Genomic DNA, 23,454 nt, shown 5'->3' on the forward strand with positions numbered 1-23,454 from the left:
TTAGCGTGTAAAGATATAGGATTCTGAATATAAAGGGATAGAGGGAAAAAAAGCAAAATAAAAATTTGTCATAAAGTAGTATTTCTTTCAATATTTTTCCTACCCTTGACAGTGGATGCCAAGGCTTTCTTTCACCTGTTTGACATTATAGAGTCATAACTTTGTCACATATATTATTTTGCAGAATTGCACCCCAGCTGCTAAACAGTCTAAAATTCTCTCATTTTGGTGCTCAGGACTAGAATGAGTCAAGACCTTAATTGTTGATTTGAAAGAGAAGAACATTTGAGGTTTCTTACTTTGACTTCACATTAGTATTTGGTACCTTCATGGCTTGTTCAAGTGTTACTACAATCAGGCTGTATGCTTATACAATGAAATGTTTCTGAACTGTCAAACGTGACTTAATTCATTTGGTATATCAGAATTATGACACAACAAGAAGGAAGTATAAAGCATAATGAATGAATTCATTTCGATGTCCTCATAAATGAAATTCTTATTCATTAGAATTTTTACAACTAATGTACTATTTCCATTTGCTGATGCTGTTATGAGCTTCTTGATCTCCACTATCTTATAATGAAAGGTGATTTTAGATGATTTCTTTATATTTTGTACACTTGCAAGAAAAGTATAAAGTAAAATGTTTGACGCAGAATATTCTTTTCCTGCAGCCATTGACAAAACAGAAACCTGGAGGGAAAAAAAAAAAAAAAAAGTATTCTCTTTCTGGATCTGACAATAATTCTCAGCATTACAGATTGTAATTGTAATTAACAATATCTGTTATGTGACACTTTTTACCTTTCATAAACAGAGCTTCCCTGATGCAGCATTTGGCTGAAGCTTTTTTCTCCTTTTTAAAATTCTTTTAACTAAAAGTAGCCCTTTATTTATATAAAAGAACTATTATAATTATTCAAAAACTGAGAAAAGAAAAAAAGTTTCTACTGCTCTATGAAAAGTAGTGAGAAAACAGGGAAAGAACTTTACCTTACCAGCTACTGTAGCTTGGTACTGATTCACTTCAGTAAATTGAAATCAGCTTTAGCAAGAAACAGCAACAGGTCCAAGAAACTACCTGTTACTTTTGGTCAAAAGAAATCTCCTGTTACTTTTGGTCAAAATGAGGATGTATTTTTGCAAGTTAACTGAGAAAGAGCAAAGAAGCAAAGAACTGGCCTTAGAATATTTACTGCCACACTTAGTTGTTCATTATTTTAACTTCCTGAAGATTTGCATTTGAAGGTTATCACCTGAAATAGCCTTATCTCTACTAATGCCACATTCTTTCATCTTTATCCTTGTTAGTTGTTCCCATGTGCAGAACTTTCATTTATATCAGTATAGGATTAGAATGACTGAATGCAGCAACACACAATTAGACTCTTCCCCGTTATCTTTAAAAGAACTTGGGAAATATTAAATCAAGATAACATATAGCCTTTAAAATGCCATTTTAAGATTATTGTATGTGGTAAATATTCCTTCGTATTTGTACTAAAGATGCAGTGAAAGTGGTGTATATTCTGTCATTATTACTTGCATATGTAAAAATTTGGCTACAACAGCACCCTTTTTAAAGACTAAGGGGATGGCAGTAGGCCTCATGAATTGATGGTATGTTATCATGACCTTTGCAAGCCTACTATCTCTGTCATTTTGATCTCTTACAGAAGCAGGACTCAATTAAAAATAAAATACTTTATTTCCTTTTCACTCTTTACAAGTTCTGTGTGTCTATCCTTGCATGATACTGAGCATCATACCATCTTTGTGAAAATGATTAAATAATTAAATTCACCCTTTGTAAAGCAGATGGGTCAGAAAGAGAAAGACCAAGAGTATTTTTCCTTGTTAGCACTGTAAAACAAAGGAAAAGGAGAGTGAGTTAAAAAACTTTAGTGTAAGTAAATAGCCCATTCATAATTGGTAGATATTTTTCAACAGCAAAAGAAAACACCCTGTGCCATTAAGTGTATCCAGTTAATTGAAGTGTTGTGTTTTTTGGTGTGAACCATGAATTCATGTATGCTTCATCTGTTTTCCAGAATCCTCAGTCAGTAGCAGCTCCCCTGGATCAGGTCCCAGTTCCCCAAGCAATGGTCCGACCAGCAGTATAACAGAAAGTGAAACCTCAGTTTTGCCATCTAGCATTCAAGCTGAGGTAAGACTCTTTCTCTTTATTGGGTAGTTGACTGCTCAGATGGCAAGATTGAAGAGATTTGAAACTCCAGTTTGATGATACGTACAAGCAAAATAATTGCAGAAGCTATAATCATCAGAGATACTAGGACACTGCAGGCTTACAGGAGAGTATGTTTTATATGACATATGTGTTCAGAAAGGAGGCCAGCAAATAAAGAGACTCTTCTGTAACAGAAGCCTAAACAAAAGCAGCTGTGATGCTACCAAAGAAGTTGGAGAAGGCTATGGAAGGAATTAGGAAGCATCTGTGTTGCAGAATATTAGGAAAGATATTGGGGAGCAAGGGGATGAAGAACTAATGAGGCAACAACAGTTGAACATGAGATGAACAATCACTGCAGTGTTTACAGTGTCACTGCAGCCCTCTTCCTGGATGAGGCAAAAAAGCAATGCTTTACCTGTTTTCAGGATCTCATATTGCTGTGGGTGGGAGGAAATCTGGCTTACCTTCTGGGATAATTTGAAGAAGTGCACAGTGGTGAATGCTAATGAAGAACTTTCACATGTGAAAGACTGACTTCATCATTGCTGACTCTAACACGTAAGAGATAAGGCAATCCGAGGTTCAGATGCTGTTGAAGTAGATTTGTTTAGGTACAGTATCAGTGTTAAGTGACTAAGTCTTTTTTCACATCTGCCTTTGCTGTACCTCAGTTTCTTTATCTGTTCAGTGCTTACCAATGTAACTGATTTGCTAGGAGTCTTTGACACTTCTTTTGTGAAGCTAGATTGTACATGGAAGGAATCTTAACTACTCATTATTGTGTTTCATACTTACGTGCCTATAACGACAGGAATGCAGATGGTAAATCAGTTGTGATAAACCTCATTTACCATAGACATCAGGCCTAAGTCATGCTTTCCATGGCAATATTGTAAAGGGACAATAAATTAATACAACTAAGAGAGAAAGAAATTCAGAAACATCCTGTGTCCAGTGCCCCTACATATAGCAATTCTTGCTTTGGTGGTAAAATTTTCTATTAATCATTGGTTTATACAATGTGTTAGAAAAAATTGCATAAGAAAACGTGATTTAACAGAGTTTTAGCTAATGGAGCTATTTCTCCAGGTCAGTGGCAGGACACTCACCTCAAAAAAAGAAAAAAAAAAAAAGAAAAAAAAAAAAAAAAGAATGGGCAGTTCAACCTCCAGCAGTGACTTTTCCCCATAATGAATTAATTGTGTGTGTGAACTATGATCCAGGGGGCAGGTGGGTGACCTCTGCACACTGATTAGTAGCCTCTCTTTGGCCCGTAACCAAAAAGAAAAAAAATGGCATTGATGGCTAACATGTGGTCTTGCCTCATAGCCCCTCTGTATGTGATTGCAAAAAAATGTAAATGATGCAGAGCAAGATCCATCATTCAGATAAGATCAGATCCTAGTTCTATAGAATTAAATGGTATATTTTAATATTGGGAATGTTGTAGTTAGAAGTTTGGCATATACAGATGTTAATGCTGTATAAAACAGGAAAACCTACTCAATTGGATCTTGTGTTGATTTGAGAATACTACAAAATGTAAGGGGAATAATGACGCAGACTGGCTTACAGTGCTTGTTACTTTGCACGTTTTAGTTTCTCGACACTTGCCCACAGTGTTGAACTACTGTAAAGACAAGCATACAACCCAGTCAGACTGGCAATCTGGGGAGATTTGGAAAGGCTGTACCAAGAACCAACAAAGTTATACTCTGTTTATTAATACAAAACTTTGTTGCACATCAGTTGCCATTACTGTGCCAGACATCTGTAGGTTTAGTTCCACACAATCCAGAATTTCAAATGAGCCTAAAAAGTTCCTTTTAAAGTTAATTTCCATGTGCTGGAAATTAATGTGTCAGTCACTTAGCTAGCTGGAAGTGGGCTAAAAAACTGAAACTACTGACTTCCATTTCTGGATCTAGTCAGGGATTTCTTTACCTCTCTGGTTACTTGACTGTTAATACTGTGGTCCTGTGGGCTCTAACATTTTTCCATAAATCTCAATTTCAGTGCATTTTGTTTTCAGTGGGATTTTCCTTGGTAGTTTAACAGCAACCAAACTGCTACATATTGCTTTGCTAGCTTAGCATTAGCTGCCAGCTCTCCAAGGTTATATATCTAATTCATTTTTCATCAGTTACATAAAGTACAGAAGTTTCTAATAATAGGATAAGTGTTCCAAAATCACCCAAAGTATCACTTGTTTTGCTGTAATTCTGCATGACTCACATTGCTGTTGTTTCATAATCGTTGTTGTGACATTTGCAGTAAGTGTTGTGCTCATATCTGAGTGGGTGGATAGCCGTGGTTTTCATGGCAGCAAATAAAACACTTTTTGCTGGGGAAAAACAGGTTGCTATGACAGAGCCATTTACCAGTAAAACATGAGTCAATACCGTAAATGATTACACTCCAGTGCATAGACAGAATTAGAGCATTATCAGTAATGAAACAGATTTTTAAAGTCTTCTTGACATATCCATTTGAATAGCTAGACCTCTAAATGGTTTACCCTCTGGAGCAGACAGTCTGGTGAGCAGACATTTACATTTTTTTGAATGCATAAAGGTGCACTGCAAACGGTACATTTTTGCAGATAATCTTTTACTATCATAGTTCCCCTAATGATACTTTCAGTACCATTTGTTAAAACACTGGTCTCATTATATGAAACTTGAAAGTTAAACTCAAGATTTTAATTGCGCCTTAGAAATAAAATGCTATTTTTATTAGGCCCACTTCTCTCCAGCAGCATCAAGGTTCACCGCAGTAGCTATTTGTCTCATGTAGCGTGCTGTACATTTTCAGGTCACCTGCTGTGCTGGGGCTAAATCGTACTTGCATGAGAAATGCAAGCAGGATTGATCCCCTGCACAGCCACGTCCCTTGTGTTCAGAGGGACAACCTGCCATAGACACGAGAAATTATTAATTTTGGGCATACACAGCCTGGTCAAAAGCCATTGAAGGCAATGACAGACTTCCACATGGTGTCAGTGGGCTCCAGATAGTTTTCTTTCTCTTTCATTTGCTCATTGGAGAGCAGCATTTTCTAGAATATCACTTTATACTGGAGGCATAAATGACATACATGGCAGGTAAATGTATAGTTGATCTGTGCAAGCCCACAGCCCTGTGTTTGTAATTCTCAGCTCAATATGGCACGCTTCGCAAGTGGCTAGAGGCAAATTGTCTGCGTTTCTGACCAGCTGGTGAGGTTTGTTTCAACTGTACATGAAGAGAGTCTAATTAGCAAAATAAGAAATAAGAATGTAATAGTGAATATTCAAAGCTATGAAAAAACTTAGTCTAGCTTCACAATTTACAAGTATTAAAGCCAAACCATTTCCCCTTCCCCATCTAATGTCTAGATGTGCATATAAACATGTACACACAAAGTTGGTGTTCCTGCTTCTCTGCAGGCACTGGCAGCAAAATAGAAGTATGATAACTAAATATGGGTACTTGTTGATCATCCTGCACTGTTACATTTTGTTATCATACCTCTATTTTAAGAAAGACAGTAAGTAGGCTGACAGGCTATTTTAAGCATCAGGGAGCAGGATCCATGGGCCCAGAGAGTATGTATATGGAGGAGCAAGTAAGGCAGTTGTTTTGGGGATAATTTGGGTGCCAGTCCAAACCATCAAGTCTGCACGGAGAAGGAGGACCATGACTTAGCCGTTGTTCTGCAAAGCGACACTGCTGGCAACTCCAGTTTGTGCCACCATCTCAGGGTATTGTCAACTGTGTAAAGAGAATTTGCAGCTGGGGTCATGTAATTGTATTGCAGCATGTACTGGACTCTAATCCATGCAGGTGGGCTGCTAAACTTACGTTGGGAGATGAGGTTTTACTGGCATTTAGGCTAATTTTTATTGAAACTATTAAAAAAACAAAGTTACCAAAATTAAAATGATTGATTATTAGAGGTATTAAAAATTTGACAGAAGTAGTCTTAACTAATAAGTTCCTGTTTTCAACATTAACCTCCCATGGTGTACATGTATAACATGATTGATTCTGCCTTGTGTAACAGTCATGCCTGATCTTAGTGTGGGAATATGTTTTACTGTCAAAAACACTGTCACAGTTGTGTTAGTTCAAATCGTAGAAGGTAATGGTGGCGTACTGAAAACCAGAAAGGAAACATGCATTTTGAAGTGTCTCTGTGTACATACTGCAGTGGGTACAAATTTGATGATGATCTTCTAAAAAGCACATCAGAGGTGCTGTGGGTTTCTTTTTCCAGTTAAATCATTGTAGTCTTCCTCAATTATATCTCCACAGTCTTGACATATTTGGTTTTAATCATAGTCAAAGTTGGATGTTATCAAGGCAAGACACTGTTAGCCAAGATTTAATGTAATATACAAGTGAAGCTTCTTTGTTTCGTATGCTATCTGTTGAGATTCCCTAGGTACCAAAAGAAAATTACAGAGATAGACTTCTACTGTTATTGTCTCAGTGATAGGTCATACCTCCAAACAAACTATATGAGGAAGGTTATGTTTTGCAATAACATCCTGTGTTTTTGTGCCTAACCACTTTTCATTGATGGTCTGAAGTTGCATTGTATTAGCACAAAGTATTTTACAGAGTTAATTGATATTCCAGGTTTGTCCAGGGGAAAATCTACAGCTCCCCACAACATGCTTGACAAGTTATTATATTTACTTTAGTCAAAGCCCGAGTGTGCAGTATCCCTCTTGGAGGTGGTCTATTATTGGAGTCCCATATGCTTTTTGTTTGGGAAGAAAGCAGTCACTGTGTCATACTGTTACACAGGGTATTCCTTTTCAAGGATGTTGTTCCCTTGGGGACCATATCATGCCAGAGTTCCTAAGTCTAATAAGACCTTTGTAGGTCTTATTGTGTTAAAGTTCTGGGAGGGAAGCAAGAGTTAAACAGAAAATATAATTCAAGCAACTATACTAGACCACATGTTGAAAAACATGACTGTTAAAGTAAAAAGGCAAAGGCATCAAAAAGATTCCTGTTGCGGTAATGCAATTTTTTTATGTTTCTTCCCAATGAATCTAAAATGGAAAGACAGAGGGTGATCTTTGTAGAATGTCTGTTTTTACTTGACAGTAATTAAAAATATATCAGCAATTCCACATCCTTTAAAATTATATCACAAGGATTCAAAGCAAGTGTTAAAGATCTTAACTTTAAAGGAGTTAGAAAGGCTGTGAGAAGGTTCACCATCATCATCATCATCAGAGAATGATGGGACACTGTTCTTGTGTATATGCAGAGAGAGAGTATATTTTTTTAAACATCAGATGTGACAATGTGGCTCACTTTCTACCCAAGATTCCCATGTCAATGGAAGTAAATAATGTGCCTGAAACATCCTCATATCACAATATGGGTAAATTAACACATAAACCAGGTAGGATACGTTTCATACCTTACCACAAAACTTTAAGAACCGTAACAATGTAGACATCTAATACATCCATAATCATGACACCTTTGGTTTGGCTAGATAAAGACATTCAGAAATTTAGCCAATGAATTAATTTAGCCAATGAATTTCTGATAGTGAAATTCACTGAATTTCTAATAGTGAAAGTGCAGTTGACAAGAGAAGAGAAGGTCTAAGAATCCTCAAGATTCTGGGATGGAGTAGGAATTTGATTTACTAACCAAGGTATAATCCCAGATGTATTTCAGTTGTTTTCCTAAGGAAGGAAATATCAATAGCTTTTTTACAGGGACAGTACTTATCTGGAACCCCATTGGGATGCAAACCAATGCATGATACATAACTGGCTATCAATGCACAATCAGAATAAAATAGCCAAGATAAAAAGCCTCGAGACTATACATACTTTGTTTTTTTTCTCTTTATTCCAGCATCTGGTTTCACAGCAACGCCTTTTGATTCAGGATGAATCAGTGAACTTGTTGAGTCTGTACACGTCCCCTTCTCTGCCCAACATTACCTTGGGACTTCCAGCAGTACAAACTCAAATCACTGTAAGTGACCAGTCCAAAGCCTTACTGTCTACTTTTGCTCCCAGAAAGCCTACTTTCTGCCTATTCTCTTTTTTAGCATTTTGTAACATAAGCAATTGATAGTAGGAGACAGACCTTTCTTTGCATTGGGCAACTTCTGAAAATTTAAGGGCACAACTTGAAAGCAATAGTCATTCTTAATCACAAGTAAGTGCCAGTGTGGAGCTTAGCTAAATATAGGCCATATATATTGCATTTATATCTGCAAATCTGATAACAGATTTCAGACATGGTGAGAAAAACATGAGGAGACAATTTAGTATAAATGTTCAAATTATATGATCACTCCTACCTGGTAAAGTACAGCACCTGTAACTTTTTATAATGAGATGCTAACAGGAACATAAGCTGGGCTGAAGTGTGGTAGTGGAAGAACCCTGTATTCCTGCAAGTGGGTTTGTTTTATAAGGGGTGTACTATCAATCATATAAATTAAATCTGTGGATATATAAACAACATTTAATGACTAGTTATATTCATATGCCCTTTGTTCAGTCTGTAGCAATCAACTTTATTTAGAGCTCAATGTTAAATTAGTATGTGAAATGTATAAGAAAACAGATACAATATGTATGGAAATCCATGTTGATGGATAAAGATCTTTAGATCTAGCCAAAGTTACAGTAATCTGTAGGTGAAATCTGAGACTCAGTAAAATAACTGAAAACTTTGCTACCGGTCAAAACTTTTCCTTCCTGATTTCCTGTAAAAATTCTAATATAAGTATATTATGGTTCTATTACAACACTGTATAAATTCTGAAGAAATTCTAGCAATTCATATTTGACAGAACATGAATTGGTAAAATAGAAATATTCTAGATTTCCAGAATATAAAAAGCATATATATGTACAGTCTACTATGGTTTATTAGAAGTACTACTTAATTCCAGTGCTAAACTTAGTTGCAGGTTAAAGTTTCATGTCATTTTATGGCTTTTACATTTTATTTCATGTCTCACCAATAGCATATTATTGCAGTCCAACATTTTAACGTTAGATAGAACTTTGTGTGTAAAATTGTGCAAGCTTTAAATCACTGCTCTTGAAGTCTTTCATGAAATATTTATAAGCAAGTTATTGTTTTTAAGGGATGGAAAACTTGAACTGAACATGAAAAGTAGTGCTTACTTTTCCAGACTATATCATCAAAAATTTCCTAGCTATTTCACATAAATATAACTAGCTTCAAATAAATTTTATAACGTTGAAAAGGGAAATGAAAACATCTTTAATTTTCTCACTCAAATGATGAGAACTTTTGATGTTACCAGCTTGCACCAAATATTACTTTTGGCATTTGAAAAAATAAAGGGGTTAATTTATGCATGTATTGTTTATGTCTGTTACCAGACTAAGTAGTTGCAAATTGAATGTAAAGTTTATTTAGGTGTTCGTTTTTCAGGGAAGGATAATGACAGAGGGTAAAGTAAGCATACACCCCCAAAAAATTTGTATAAACTTTGGTTTGCCTTGTTACAATATGCGAAATTCAGATTATCAGAGAGATGTTATTTTACCGTGACATACCATAAGTGAGCAAGCCTCAACACACTTATTTCTGTTAATTATTCTAACTGTAAAAATTACTACTCAAGCTTGACTACCCTTGAAATACATTTTGTTAAAACTAGATTTTTATTAGGAACAAAGAAATCTAAAGTATTTGCAATCCTGAACGGCCAAAGTTTACAAAAAGCTTGAAATCAATAACTGTGCAATTTATAAGGGTACTTTAAAAGGCCACACACACACAACAGCTCTTGATAATTCAGTAGACCAGAGTTTAACTGTACACATTTACTTTGCAAATGGTGAAAGTTTTGAGCTGTCCTTCAGGGAGTCAGGGAATGCTTCAGGAAAAGTAATAGCTTACCACTACTACAGGTAATTATTTTGTTTTGCTGATTGGCTTGCTGTCTGATGGAAAGTTATGTGAAAACCAAGCCTTGCCTATTCCAAGCTCAGTGGAAACTATTTCCTCTGATTCCCTTTTTTCCTCTGCACGAGGCTGGGAAAGGCCTTTAGGAATTTTAAGGATAGGTCCCGTCTTTTCATTAATAATGTTCTGACTAGTAGTTCCTTGTGCTTTGGCTTTCATTACTGAATTTTTCCAAGTGCTTTAGTTATTTAGTTTCTTGCAGTGCTACATTTAACAGGCTTCTTCCCCCTCCCTTTTCATCTCAGAATCAACGTGTAAGAGAGGGATTTTAACTACTTTTTCTGCATTTAGAAAACATACCGTAAGACAAGTGGAAATAGCCAGGAAATGGCCAGGTGAATGAAAAACAGTTACGAGTGTCATTGTTTTTTGACAGGCTTCATCATCATTCAAAGAAAAGCAGAAGGGAGAGACCCAGACGCTCAGACAAGGAGTGGCCTTGGCTGGACAGTATGGGGGGAGCATTCCTCCTTCTTCAGCTCATCCTCATGTTGCTTTGGAGGGAAAGCCAAATAGCAGCCACCAGGCTCTCTTGCAACATCTGTTACTGAAAGAACAAATGAGACAGCAAAAACTTCTTGTGACTGGTAATGATCAAAGCTTCAACACAACAATCATTTTAGATATTTTTAATGACGTTTGTATTCTGACTGTTGTGAAAAGTAGAAGGGTGGGAGAGAAAAGCATAGATATTTTTTTCCCACGTTAGTGATTCTGCTTGAGTTCGTTAGCCTGAAAGAATTCCATGATTACAGAAAAGAGAAAATGATTACTTCATCACATTCTTTTGCAGCTGCTGAACTTCCCAGCATGGCTAGGCATGTGGTACACGTCCCACTGCATCAGTGCTAATGCTAAGTTCTGCAACATACACCGCTCTTCTTACTGAGAGATTTCTCTTCTATTAGAACCAGTAGTTTGTTTTTCTTTACACTGGAGTGAAATGTCACTCTTTTGCAGGAGCAGTTCCTCTTCATGCACAGTCTCCTTTAGCAGCGAAGGAAAGAGTCTCACCTGGCATAAGAGCTGCCCACAAACTGCCTCGTCACAGGCCACTGAATCGAACCCAGTCAGCTCCTCTTCCTCAAAGTACTTTGGCCCAGCTGGTCATCCAGCAGCAACATCAACAGTTTTTGGAGAAGCAGAAACAGTACCAGCAACAGATCCACATGAATAAGGTGAGTTCCCAAAGTAAGGAATTTCTAATGAACATGAATGTTGAAAACTAATAAGGAACATAATAGATGTCAGTGCCATGTGGTAGATGAGAATAGACAGGTTCTTGCAGGATTACCTTGCTTATGCATAGTTAGTGTACTTTTATATAGGTCCTCATTTTCAGCTTTTGATATGCTTGTTGACACCAATAAGAATACAGTTCAATGAAATAGGTATCAAAGCATCTTTCAGTTTTATTTACAGATGCTTTCCTGCCAAATGGTAAATTATGCCATAAAGATTACTGGCTGTCTATCCAGCTTTTTTTTTTATTTGTCATTTCCAGTTTCAGAAATCATTCAGTTCAGCTGCCTTTGAATCATATTTTAAGCTCATTTGTTGTGGAATATTATGTGGAATAAATATATAACTCATTTGAAGTCAACCAGCTGATGAAATTGATCTTTTTTGTGTTAGAAATATATTGACAATCTGAATAAATTTGTAATCATCTTTTATCAAATCAGCTTCTTCAATGTAAATTCATGAATAACATAATGGTTTGTTAGCTATATGATAAAAAAATGCCAGTGAAGGAGAAAGAGAAGAATTTGCTATTACTAATATCAGATACAAGTTGAACTGTGTCCCTGTTTCCCTGTATAGTAACACATTTTTCTGAGGAGAAAGAAAGAAGAAAAGGGACCATTCACTAATAAACAAAGTACAGCAATATCTAGGTAGATTTATCAGGGGCTAATGCTTCTACAACAAATGTGATGCCGTTCCCTGCTCTAAAATGAAGATATTCAAGTAATTAAATGCTTTTCTCTGAAGAACATTTTTCTTCACTTACTGCATAGCCTTCCAAAAGTTGTTTGTTGGAGCTCCTTGAATAATTCAAATATCACACATCTTTACTTCTCTTGTTTTGTTTAAGTTATGTGATAACTATATAGAAGAGCTAGTGGCAAAGAAGAAAAGATGAAAAGCAGAGTATTTGGTCTTTGTACCTATGTGAAAAGAAAAAAAAAAAAAAAGTCAGTCCATCTTACAAGGGTGAACTTCCCAGGGGGTACTGATTCTTTGGAATCTACTAAGAATTCCCAACAAAATTAGAAACAAACCTAGAGTTTAAGTACATAGTTTGTACAGTGGTTTGGTTATTAAATCTTGTCTTAATTAGAAAAAATGAAGACCAGAAAACTTCAAAGTTCAGAGCTGATCCTTGCATGTTAACCCCTCTCAGCTTGGGTGTTTTGATTACTCAACTAGGACTCCAGTTGGCTTTTCTTTGAGTATGCATTCCATATGTTTAATCAAGATGGCATATCTTGTAGCCTCAGGTTTTGAAAATATTTCACCTGCCCTCAACTGTTTGAAAAGAATCTTTACCAGTAAAGTACTGAGTCTTTATGCTGTTTGTGGGTATCCACTGCAAACTGATCAGTTACTGTTCATGCATTCTTCACAAAGCAAAGAACCACATTGACATGTTTGTGTTAGGTCACACTTATCTGCATACATTCTACCATAGCATTTGGGGATATGCACTGTGACTTACAGGACAGGACCATTTTTCCTGAATGTCAAAATTAAACTTGAGTCACATTTTACTAGGATACATTGCACCTCACAAGATTCAGACTGGAAAAGAACTAAAAAGAGTGAGGTTGGCCTGTGATGATGGTTGTTTCAATAACATTTTTTTTTCCTGTTAAACTTTTATGAAACTAAATATTGAGAACAAGTCCCTCCCAAAACATAGTTGACATCCCCATTCATTCTCACATGGGTATTTGTAATAAAGAGACAAAACAATTGCTTCTCTTAAAACTTAATGAACCTAGCTTTTATTCTCTACAGTATAGGCTATATGCGAATGTAGGTAGTAGAAATTTATCTTTATCCCAGGGTCTTTAGCTTACTTCCTTTGCCCAGATAGCTCAGTCTCCCTTATCTCTACTCCCCAAGCAGCTAGCTTTCATCAGGAGCACAGTAACTCATCAGAGCAGCAAACACCTAAGGAGGGATAGGATCATGCTGCATCCACAGAAGCAGTGGATTATGTGAGGATGTGGGTGGTTTATCAGACTTTTTTTACTGTCTGTAGCAAAGAGATTCTTCTACCATACTATTCCCAGAAGAACTGTTCTGATGAATACCACTGAAAATGACCGTGCTCCAATCATACATCTGTCTTCTGCAAGTATATGGAAAGCCAGGTGTTCTCTTACGTAATTAACAGAATAAATGTGATTTTTAAAAACTGGCATTTAATGGTAGCCATTATTGAAGGAAGTGAGAAATGATCAAATGAGGGAGTGGCTGTTAAGTACTGAATTCAAAATTATATTTTTTAACCCATTAAATTTAAAGGTTTGGATTGAACATCTGTGCTGGCATAAGGTTTTTTAACTCCGCCAGCAGGATGGGATATACTTTGTTCTTACCTTACCTTACCTTTATTTGCAGTTTTTTGTTTGTTATTTAAGCTAACAGCTTTGTGTGGCTCTTACAATCAAATGTAAACTCTGCAAAGGAGGCTTACCTGAACCGTAGAATGAGATGTTCTACACCATGTAGCAAAGACATCTTTGCATTTCTTAGGACAAGTCTGAGCATGTATCAGGTGAATACATGTTTTTATTTTCCACTCCTCTTTCCTCACTGTTCTGAACATAGGCCATATAATGAAACACATATCTGCACAGATTCCCTCCTTTTCAGTCTTGAAAAAATGTTTTAATTAGGAGTACTCAAACATTCTCTTAAAAAAATTGGTTAGAAAGGTGAGAACCATTTTAAGCTGACAGGACTATGAAATCCCAATTGATCAAGAGTTTAGAACAAGTTAATACATTCTATTTAATTTCCATTTCTTTTTCCTTTTTCCCCTTATGTTTAGGACCCTGTAAGTACTTAAGGCTGTCATATATTTCAACTGAACCAGCTATTTGAATTTTTGCCTTGAAATGTGATGATATGGCATGTGTCAGCAATCCCTGAAAAGTGATTTTGGTCAGATCTTCTTGGTGGACAAATAGGCAAATCTTGCTATAACAGCAAAAAGAGGAAGAAAGCAACAGTTTCTCCCCACCCCATAGATCTTTTATTTATCTTGTGTTAAAAAGTGATTTATTTTCTTTGATAAAAGAATATACTTCAGCAGCAAGTGCTTCAAGCCTGTGTTGTTGTGAGGGTGATAACAAGCAAAATCTGACATAGGTCAGAGGTAAAGAATTCCCCTGGATCATTTCCATTCTGAAAAGAAACAAATCATTGCCAAGAGGTGTGCCTCTGTCCTTAATAACAAAGAGAAGATCCCCTATGGATTATTTCTGGTCAGCTGTCATATGCCAGGCTTTTGATGTGGGAAATGGTATACGTCTGCGCTGAAGCCTGACATTTATACCTGCGGGATCTAGTATGCTGACCTTCTAAAAACATGCTGCAAAAGTTGACATCACATCCAAAAATAGGTAGAAACGCTCGTCCCAGCTTTCTGGAGAAAAAATGATAATGAATGTGCAGTAACCTGAACTCCTCTTGTCTTTGGGAAGCTCGACTTTGCTGTTGTCAGCTTTAATACACTTCAGTTCAAATGACAGCTTATTTCCTCATAAGACCCTTTGATCACTATTGTAGAACTTCATTCTGCTCAATAAAGGGAGTCCAAAGTCTGAAACTTCCAGCTAAAATTATTGCAGTTGAGTACTGAAAAACTGCTACTACAATAAAAATCCTAAAATCTTGTTTTTATTTGTGCATATCTGTATCTAAAAAGCTTTTATGCTGCCACTTGCAGGAAAAAAAAAAAAAAAAAAAGATTTTGAGATAATACAAGTGCAAAACCAATAGAGTAAGTCTGAGTTCTATAAAATCAGAAATTTTAATGTAAACAGCATGTGAACAAAGCCCTCTACCTTTAAAAGGTGGGATTTTTGGTTGTTTTTTCTTTTTTGTTCTTTTTTTAAAAACAAACAAACAAACACGAAAAACAAACAAACAAACAAACAAACAAACAAAACCAATTGTGTATTATGGATAAAGTCCTGCCCCTGCTAAAGCTAAACTAACACTGTCTTCACTGGGACCAAGATTTCATTTGATCAGTGAATTAACTTCATTCACTTCAAATGACCTCCACAAGTGTTCTTTAAAAAATGTGGTGATAGCATTTTGACTATACACAATTATTTGTCAATGTTAGAGTCCTCCTTTATATTGGAGTAATGAAGGTTAAAATAGTGGGCCAGTTTTAAATGTGCACTAAAGTGCAGAAGCAGTATGGACAATGTTAAAGGTTAAATAAGGAGTGCCTGAATTTCAGTTTTCATTCCAGGGTATTAACAGGTTTAAAGCATCTTTGTATAAACAGTGACTGGGCAAGACTGTGAAGTAAAAAGCAGATGATAAAAAATCTATAAGAAGTTAAAGGTCAATAGTGCTTTGGAAGGTTAGCATAACTGACCTGTCTGTTAATAAAAAATGAAAAATAATACGGAGGTTTCTATTGATTAGTTAACAGAAAAATTAAGATTATTTATCATCAATAGGAATATTGAAAAGAGACAGTTAACCACAGATTCATCATTCACTCATCTGATATTTAATGAAATAAGAAAGACTGTTTTGATCAGATTGAACTTGAATAAATTAGTTTCATTAGTTTCATTAAATAGATTATAATTTAAGATTTTGGCTTTCCAGCTTACCTTTCTGACTAGCATCTTCTGAAAGTGAGAGAGGTAGCACGCCTCTTCTTTCAAATATTGCTTATAGTGGGGGATTATGTGGACAAGACTGCAGCAACAATTAGAAATGCCCAGAGAATTTTCTCCTTTCTTGAGAACTAATGTTTAAGACATAATTCAGAAAAATGATCTTGAAGGTTTAAATGCATCCCTTAGGAATGTACTGCATGGGTAACAAAACAGTAAGCAGGTGCCAAGTCATTTTAGTATGCCTAACAGCTTACATAGCTGGTCAATGTAATCTGATAGCTACAGCACAGAAGGAGAAAAGTGTTTTCCATAAGTATGTAAATGAGTTCCTAGAAACGACAGCCATTTATTTAAAAAGAACAATTAATCAATGAAAGAAATGTATGTGGTGGGTGCATCAGAATGTTGTGCTTTGTCTCTTTGTAAACACATTTTATTTAAAATAGTCCATTTTACAAGAGCTTGTTATTACAGAGGAGACAAAGAAAGTGGCTGCAACTAAAGGCCCTGTAAAGTGGTTGTTGCAGTGTCCAGATTATTTGTGCTTTGTCTTCCATTTTTCGGTACAGCCAAGAAAGTTTGATTGTTTTTGATGTCTTTTTTCGGACTCTTGCAGCTATACAATAGAGCTGATGTCTGTAAATGCTTCCTCTCCTGCTGCCACTATTTACTTTGGCTCATGAATATCCCTTACAGTTTAATTTCCTGAAAATAAAAGGGGAAAAAATATAGGTTACATTAGAAAGAAGCCATTTTTTGAGTAACTCTTTTACTTGGAATACCAATTACAAGAATGTGTATTGGTTCAAGAAGAACAATATGTACAACTAATTTATTCATTAAATATAAACCACTCTTTAGTTATTATTTTTAAACATAGTCTTACTAAAGCTCAGATTAAGCAATCACATTCTCAGAATGAAAAATGTACATTAAAACCAGGAAAAAGTTCTTCATGTATCTACAGATAAATTCAGAATTAAAAAAAATAAATAAATGTGAGTGGAGATTTAAAGAGAAAGATTTAAATGTTAAGTGTAAGCAGAAGGATCCAGCTGCATTGTGAAAGAACTTGAGCAGTGTTCCATTCAGGGTTTACTCTCTGCTTTAGGCAGAGATGTAAGATAGAAATATTGATCCTAAATTGTTATCTTTTCATGTCTCCAGATATGTAATTTCTGCAGTAGTGCTAGGAGTATACATAGTATTATATAGTATAAAAGAAGATGTTTCTGACTTAGGAGAATTGAACAGTCTCCTGATAACGATACTAATGTAATTACTGGGATAAGATGGGGCTGTCTTTAAAAACCACATTAACAACTGTGAAAGCATGGTGGTGATATGGCTTAGCAGACTGAGCAGCAGGAGCGTTTCTTCAGGTTTTGCCCCCAAGGCGGTCCACCCATTTTGTCAGGCTCAGTCATGTGAGAGGACATGATTCCAGTGCTTCCTTACCTATGGCTTAGTTTCATTCTCAATTCTGCCATCAAGTCACAATGTAAAGGATGTTTTTAATAAGACTTTGCATGAAAGATGACAATATTTATGTACTTTGTAAATTTTATTGTAAAAAAAAAAAGAGGGAAAAAAAAAAAAGACAATTCCACCAAGTTTTAGAAGATTTGTTTAGCTCCTCCTGTCACCATAGCCTGGAGCAAATCTCCTCCTGACTTCCATGGTGTGGGAGTGGGTGCTAAGACAGGCACACTGCAAATTGAAATACATGCAAATACTACACGATTCTTCACAGTTCCCTTATATGTGCTTGTATCTCCCTGCTGATTGCATGCAAAAAGCATTTGCAGCGTTCCACATATAGATTATATACTGCAGGTCATAATGTGTTACATCAGAAAGCTCAGCAGCACTGAAGATCTGTGCCATGCAGCAGCATGAAGAAGAGCCTGACATTAAAGTGAAAAAATAAAAAATAAAAGGAGAGCAGTAATGAGCTAAATATGTCTTAACTTCACTGTCAACATGCAGTCCTTTTCTGTTGGCTTTCCATCCAGAATAACCCACCTGATGTCAAGTAACTGGCACATGGGATGCTTTACAGATGGATCAGCACTAGTGACTCTCCTGGCTGTATGTGATTATCTGTCGCACAGATGTTTCAGCTTGTACTTGCTTACTGGCCAGTCAGCCTTCCCTTTTTCTTTTTGCTTGAGGAATGGACAGGGATCATATGCAGATGTTTAAGTAAGCAATGGAGTAGTATACCCAATCTGAATATATGCAGTGAGCTTCAGTGCCTTCCTGGTTGGTGTCATCCCCTGGCAAACAACTGGAAAAGATTTATGGGTTTCATCTGATAAATTGTCAAGATTCTTCTTAATAAAAGGAGAAAATTTGCATTAGCTGCAGTAATGAAAACTCCTCAGCTCAGAGCATGCCACCTGCAGCATGAAGGATACATGTGTTGTGATTTTGCAGTTTCAAGAGCAATGAAAAGGGATTTTTGTTTGTTTCTTTTTAGTAAACCATTATGTTCCCATTACCCCCACCCCACCCAAAAAAATAAAAATGAAGGTTTGCTGTGATTACAGCCTGTAGACTTCCACTGTGGATTTTTTTTCTCCATTGATGTGAGGTGTATGTGTCAGAGCATCACTGGGACAGCAAAAACAAATCGTTCAGATATCATCGCTACCTTTGTGTGAGTTTCTTGAGTCCAGCTGTAGCTTCTCGATCATAGTTCACATGACAATGCTGCCCTTCCCTGTGGTGGCATTTTTCTATATGCATAAGTGAGCAGAATGAAAGAACTAGACCAGAGTCAATTGTAACAAAATATCTGTACTGAAGCCATACAGTTACTCAGCATATAAACCCAGCAAAAACTCAGTTTGAAAGACTTGATATCTGTGGAAGGGGCAGACAGATGGGAGAAGGGAGGAAGGTATAGTGTTTTGTTCTTCTAAGTATATTTGGCCTTGGTGATACAAATCAGTATTTGCTTAAAATCAAGTGGGCCAGCTGAATAAATGATAATTACTCATTTGGTCATGTAGATACTTACTTATCTGTCTGATTTATGCCTCTTCCAACAAGGCTTCTTTATTATTTATTATTATTATTTATTTATTATTATTTCCAGTTTGGCTTTTGGATTACATTTGGATTTTTTTTTTGGAATATATTTGTGACATCTTAAACAAGAAAGCATAAAGAATAAACTATATTTGGTTATGACACTCAGGCATCTGACATTTCAGTAAAGCTTTACAGTAGCAGTTAATGGTGTAAAAACAGTATTGCCTGGGTAGCTGTGTTATATCGTCACTGCTGAAACAAGGACACCTGTACCATACATGACAAAAGCTGCAGTCCTTCCAGTCAGGGACAGGCATCCTTGTTGTCTCCTTGTGCCACAGGAGAGGTGACTGACACCGTTTGTTTGTCACTGCTCCTCTGTGGATCTTCATGCAGCAAATGATAGAGAAGCCTCGGTGAGCATTCCCTAATTTGCTTGTAGCAAAATATTAACCAAGATACTAATTTTCTTCTCTCTTAAAGAGTTCCTTTATTATTTTATGTTGGGAAAAATTAACTGTAATGTGTATTTATATAAATTTACCCATTTTTTGTTTCAGAAAGAGTACAAAGGGAGACTAATTGCTTTTGATTACCAGCTGCAACAATGCAACAGACATGTAGTAATGTTTTAATTAGTCCGCCTTATTTTTAATTAGCATTACCGTATAGCACTTGTTACATAAATGATATTTTCAACTGCAGAATAACAAGTGACCTTTCACTTAGGAATGTTGGTTCTTTTTTTCACCTGTAAATTAATGTTTTAGTGATGCATCTTTGTTGCAGAAGCTGTAATTTTGCTGGTGCAAATCAGGTGATTCCCAGTGTTTGGCATTGGTAAAAACAGTCAGTAACCATTCCCCCTCCTTCTTTTTCCAGATGCTCTCTAAGTCCATTGAGCAGCTCAAGCAGCCTGGCAGTCACCTGGAGGAAGCTGAAGAAGAGCTTCATGGAGACCACTCGATGCAGGAGGAGCGAGCTGCCGCTAGCGGTGCCAGCATTAGGGCTGAGAGCAGCAGTGCTGGTGTGGATGACAGAATAGGACAGCAGGTTGGGGCTGTGAAGGTCAAAGAGGAGCCACCGGACAGTGATGAGGATATTCAGACCCAGCAAATGGAATCTGGGGAGCAAGCTGCTTTTATGCAACAGGTAATAGGCAAAGATTTAGCTCCAGGATTTGTAATTAAGGTTATTATCTGAACATCATGTGCATTTTTTTAGCCATTGATAAGCGATTGTGTTTTGATTCACTGATCTAGCAAATTCTGATTTACCATTCAAAGAATTTAACAAAGGAAGAGGTGTTGTATGCACATTTAAAGACATAGTGGAGCTCATCCTTATGGCCACTAATGGAGAAAATACCTGTTGCAGTCAATTGCTCTACATAACTGCATAATAGACGATAGAATTTGTATTAACCCAGGATTACATTACTCTTAGTGCAAGAGAACTTGTTATCACCTAGCTTGTTGAGATCAGCTACTGCTGGAATTATTTTCCAGACCTGATTGATGAAACATTCTTCTCTGATTTTGAATCCTCTGACTTTTGCTTTCAGCTATCTGTATATAATGTATCATAATGTAGTCTTGAACACTGTTAACAATAGGGTATTTTTTCCCCCAGTAGACAGGTACTGACTGCTATATAAGCGGTCCCAGGCTGGAGTACAAATTGTAAGTTAGAGAAGTGCACAAGAAGGATGTAAAGATGCCAGGCAAGGCACTGTTTAAATATTGCATTGTTTTCAGTTTTTGCACTGCCTGATTTTTCATTTTGTTGTATTTGATGATACTGTCTGCAGAGACATTCTTAAATGAAGCAGATGCAAATACTGTCAAGAAGGAAAACACAGCATTAGGTTTCAATCAGATACTACGGTATTGCAGGAAAAGCACAGAACTGTTATCATTATTGTCTGATATCCAATCACTTGTTTATTTTTTTAATAAAGACTAATCATACAATATGGCATTAACTTTATTATTAGGTCTTACGGACAAATCCTAAAATAAGGTCAGTGTAAAAATGCCAACTCAGCAGGAGGAAACTTCAAATTATCTGACAGTATTTTACAAACGCTGAAGAGCAAAGCACATTTGTGCAGTCTGTGCTTTCAGAGAGCTGGTGTCCCTTTTGTTGCTATAAAATCAGACAGAGCAGTGCTGGATGCAATGGCAGGCACTGTTTATTTAAGTCAAGACTTTGTCAGGTCCCTGCTGTTCTCCTGCAGAAAAGTGATTCTGAGAGGGGGAGCAGGAAATGCCTTATGGAAACAGGAAGCCCAAGTGATTCATGTGCTGAGGAATGTAAGGCAGGGGGAAACGGGGTAGTGTTCTCTCTGTTTTTAAAGGCGCTCTATGAATTGATTTATTGTCAAAGAAAATAACAAAGCGAGTAGGGAAATTGTTAAGGAAGCTTTCCAGTGAAACATTTCCTTCATATTCCCTTTTGATATGTTTACCTTGTTTTATAGGTTTACTTTTGTTAAGCTAGTTAAAGATTCATTGTATTAAGATCCCCTTTAATATGGATAATCCCAAACTGACCTGGAATCCTTGTCAGTTTTTTTTTCTATTAAAAATATTTATATTTCTAAAGCTAAGGTATTTTAAGGTGCAGTATCCTGTTTCAAAAGAGATAGCTGTTTTGCCAAATGTAGAAATTGTTCTGAAATGTTATTAGCATGTGTTGTTTACATTATGCTCTAATACTATTAAATCTCTTACAAAATGTTGCAACTTATAAAGATACATTATCCTTTTTCCTAGAAGATCTCCAAACAAATGACTAAATAGCTGCTATATAATGAAAGGCCTCCCAAACCATAAAGATCATCTTAGATAGGAATGATATATTAATTAATTGACAAAATATAGGTTATTTTTATTTGTGCTTTATATTTGAACATAAATCTTCCACCGTCTTGGATGAAAAAATCACATTCACATTCAAAAAGTGAACTATATAAAAATGAAATTTTATGTTTTTCCCATTCCATATAGTTTTAATTTTCTTTGAAACCTAACTTCGGCTTCATCAAAAGGGATAGTGCATCTTTTAAAATACATTTTATTTGGGGAGAAACTTGCAATGAGAAGATTTTTGTACAATATCATTTCAAAAACATGTATTCACAAAGGACAGAAGATATTTTTATAATGTCATTCAGGTGAGAAACCACAATACATTAGTGGGCTTTAATTTCAGAATCTTTCAAATTTGGATAAAATTTAAAATAGAGAAACTACCTGGAACCAGTGAAAAGGAAAACTGGGTTTAAAAAAACAGAGATTTCTAATTGATAATTGTCTCTAACATTTTAAATCTACTGTATTTATTATAATTTACACCCTTAGAGGTGATCTCTTGTTTTGTGTTGTAAATATATTCTGTTTGTATGTTCCCTTTTTTTGCCTTCTGATATAAGTCTCTTCCTTTCTCAAATAAAGTTTTTTTTAAAAGATCCCCTTTCAGATATCTGACTTTGTGTAAAGTTGATAACTTAGTTGTGCTTTTGCTTTGTATAACCAAATATGTTTGCTACACATTGTTGAAACAATTGAAGCTTTCAGGAGCAAGGTTTTTATTACACTATTCTTACAATGATTACACAAAGTCTTCCTTTTAGTCTCTTGTTTTATCGTACATCGGCCATTATAAATTCTAGTGAATGTGGAAATAGTATCGATGCATGCTCATTTTCCCATCATGGCATTTGTCTTGAACATGTGATCATATGTAGTATCATATTGAAAAGGGAAAGTCCAGTTTATTTGCCCCTAATTATCCAAAATCTGGACAAACTGAAATAATTTCTATGACCATAAAAATGTTGAAACCGAGTTTATAATCACCTTTTTGAGACTCCTCAAGACCATTGCAAAACTAGAATCCATCTGTAAATAGAGTGGGGAAAAAGGGAATCCACAAACTTGATGACTTTCAAGCAATTGTGGGAGAAAGTGAAGTCCTACAGCAGAGAAACAGCTAATCACTTCCTTAAAGACATTAAATGCTTTACTGCTTGGTGACATTTCCTGAACTTTACTTCAGATCTGCCGAGAAAAACATTTTGTACTACGTAACTATCTCTGTTGCTAAAGTACATGAATATTACTATCAAAAGAGTATGGAAAATCATTGCCTTCAAACTTCTTCAACTGTTCATTTAAATAGGAAAAGCTTTTAGCTGCTTTGATTCTGGTAGAATTTTAACTAAAATGTAATGTTTTCAGGAACCTAAGGATGTGAGAATAAATATTTTCATAATTCAAATGTAATTATTTAAGTGATCCAACAGCAAAGTAATGTTTTATCAGTAATACATTAAAAAACTGGTAAGAAAATAAAGTTT

The 23,454-nt window shown here is 35.9% G+C and overlaps 1 protein-coding gene across 4 annotated transcripts in view; it reads left to right on the forward strand.

Annotated features, from left to right (window-relative positions):
• HDAC9 (histone deacetylase 9) overlaps positions 1-22,502 on the forward strand; it is a 293,977-nt gene extending 271,475 nt beyond the window's left edge. For all 4 annotated transcript variants that reach the window (XM_084282895.1, XM_084282896.1, XM_084282897.1 and 1 more), the window contains exons 9-13: positions 2,055-2,170; positions 8,065-8,187; positions 10,544-10,754; positions 11,128-11,345; positions 19,974-22,502. In XM_084282895.1, the coding sequence (XP_084139021.1) occupies positions 2,055-2,170; positions 8,065-8,187; positions 10,544-10,754; positions 11,128-11,345; positions 19,974-20,294 (989 nt within the window). In that variant the 3' untranslated portion in view covers positions 20,295-22,502. The remainder of the gene's footprint in view (positions 1-2,054; positions 2,171-8,064; positions 8,188-10,543; positions 10,755-11,127; positions 11,346-19,973) is intronic.
• Positions 22,503-23,454: the final 952 nt, after the last annotated feature.

The sequence above is a fragment of the Netta rufina genome, assembly GCF_964035555.1.
Source record: "Netta rufina genome assembly, chromosome: 2".
NCBI lineage: Eukaryota > Metazoa > Chordata > Aves > Anseriformes > Anatidae > Netta > Netta rufina.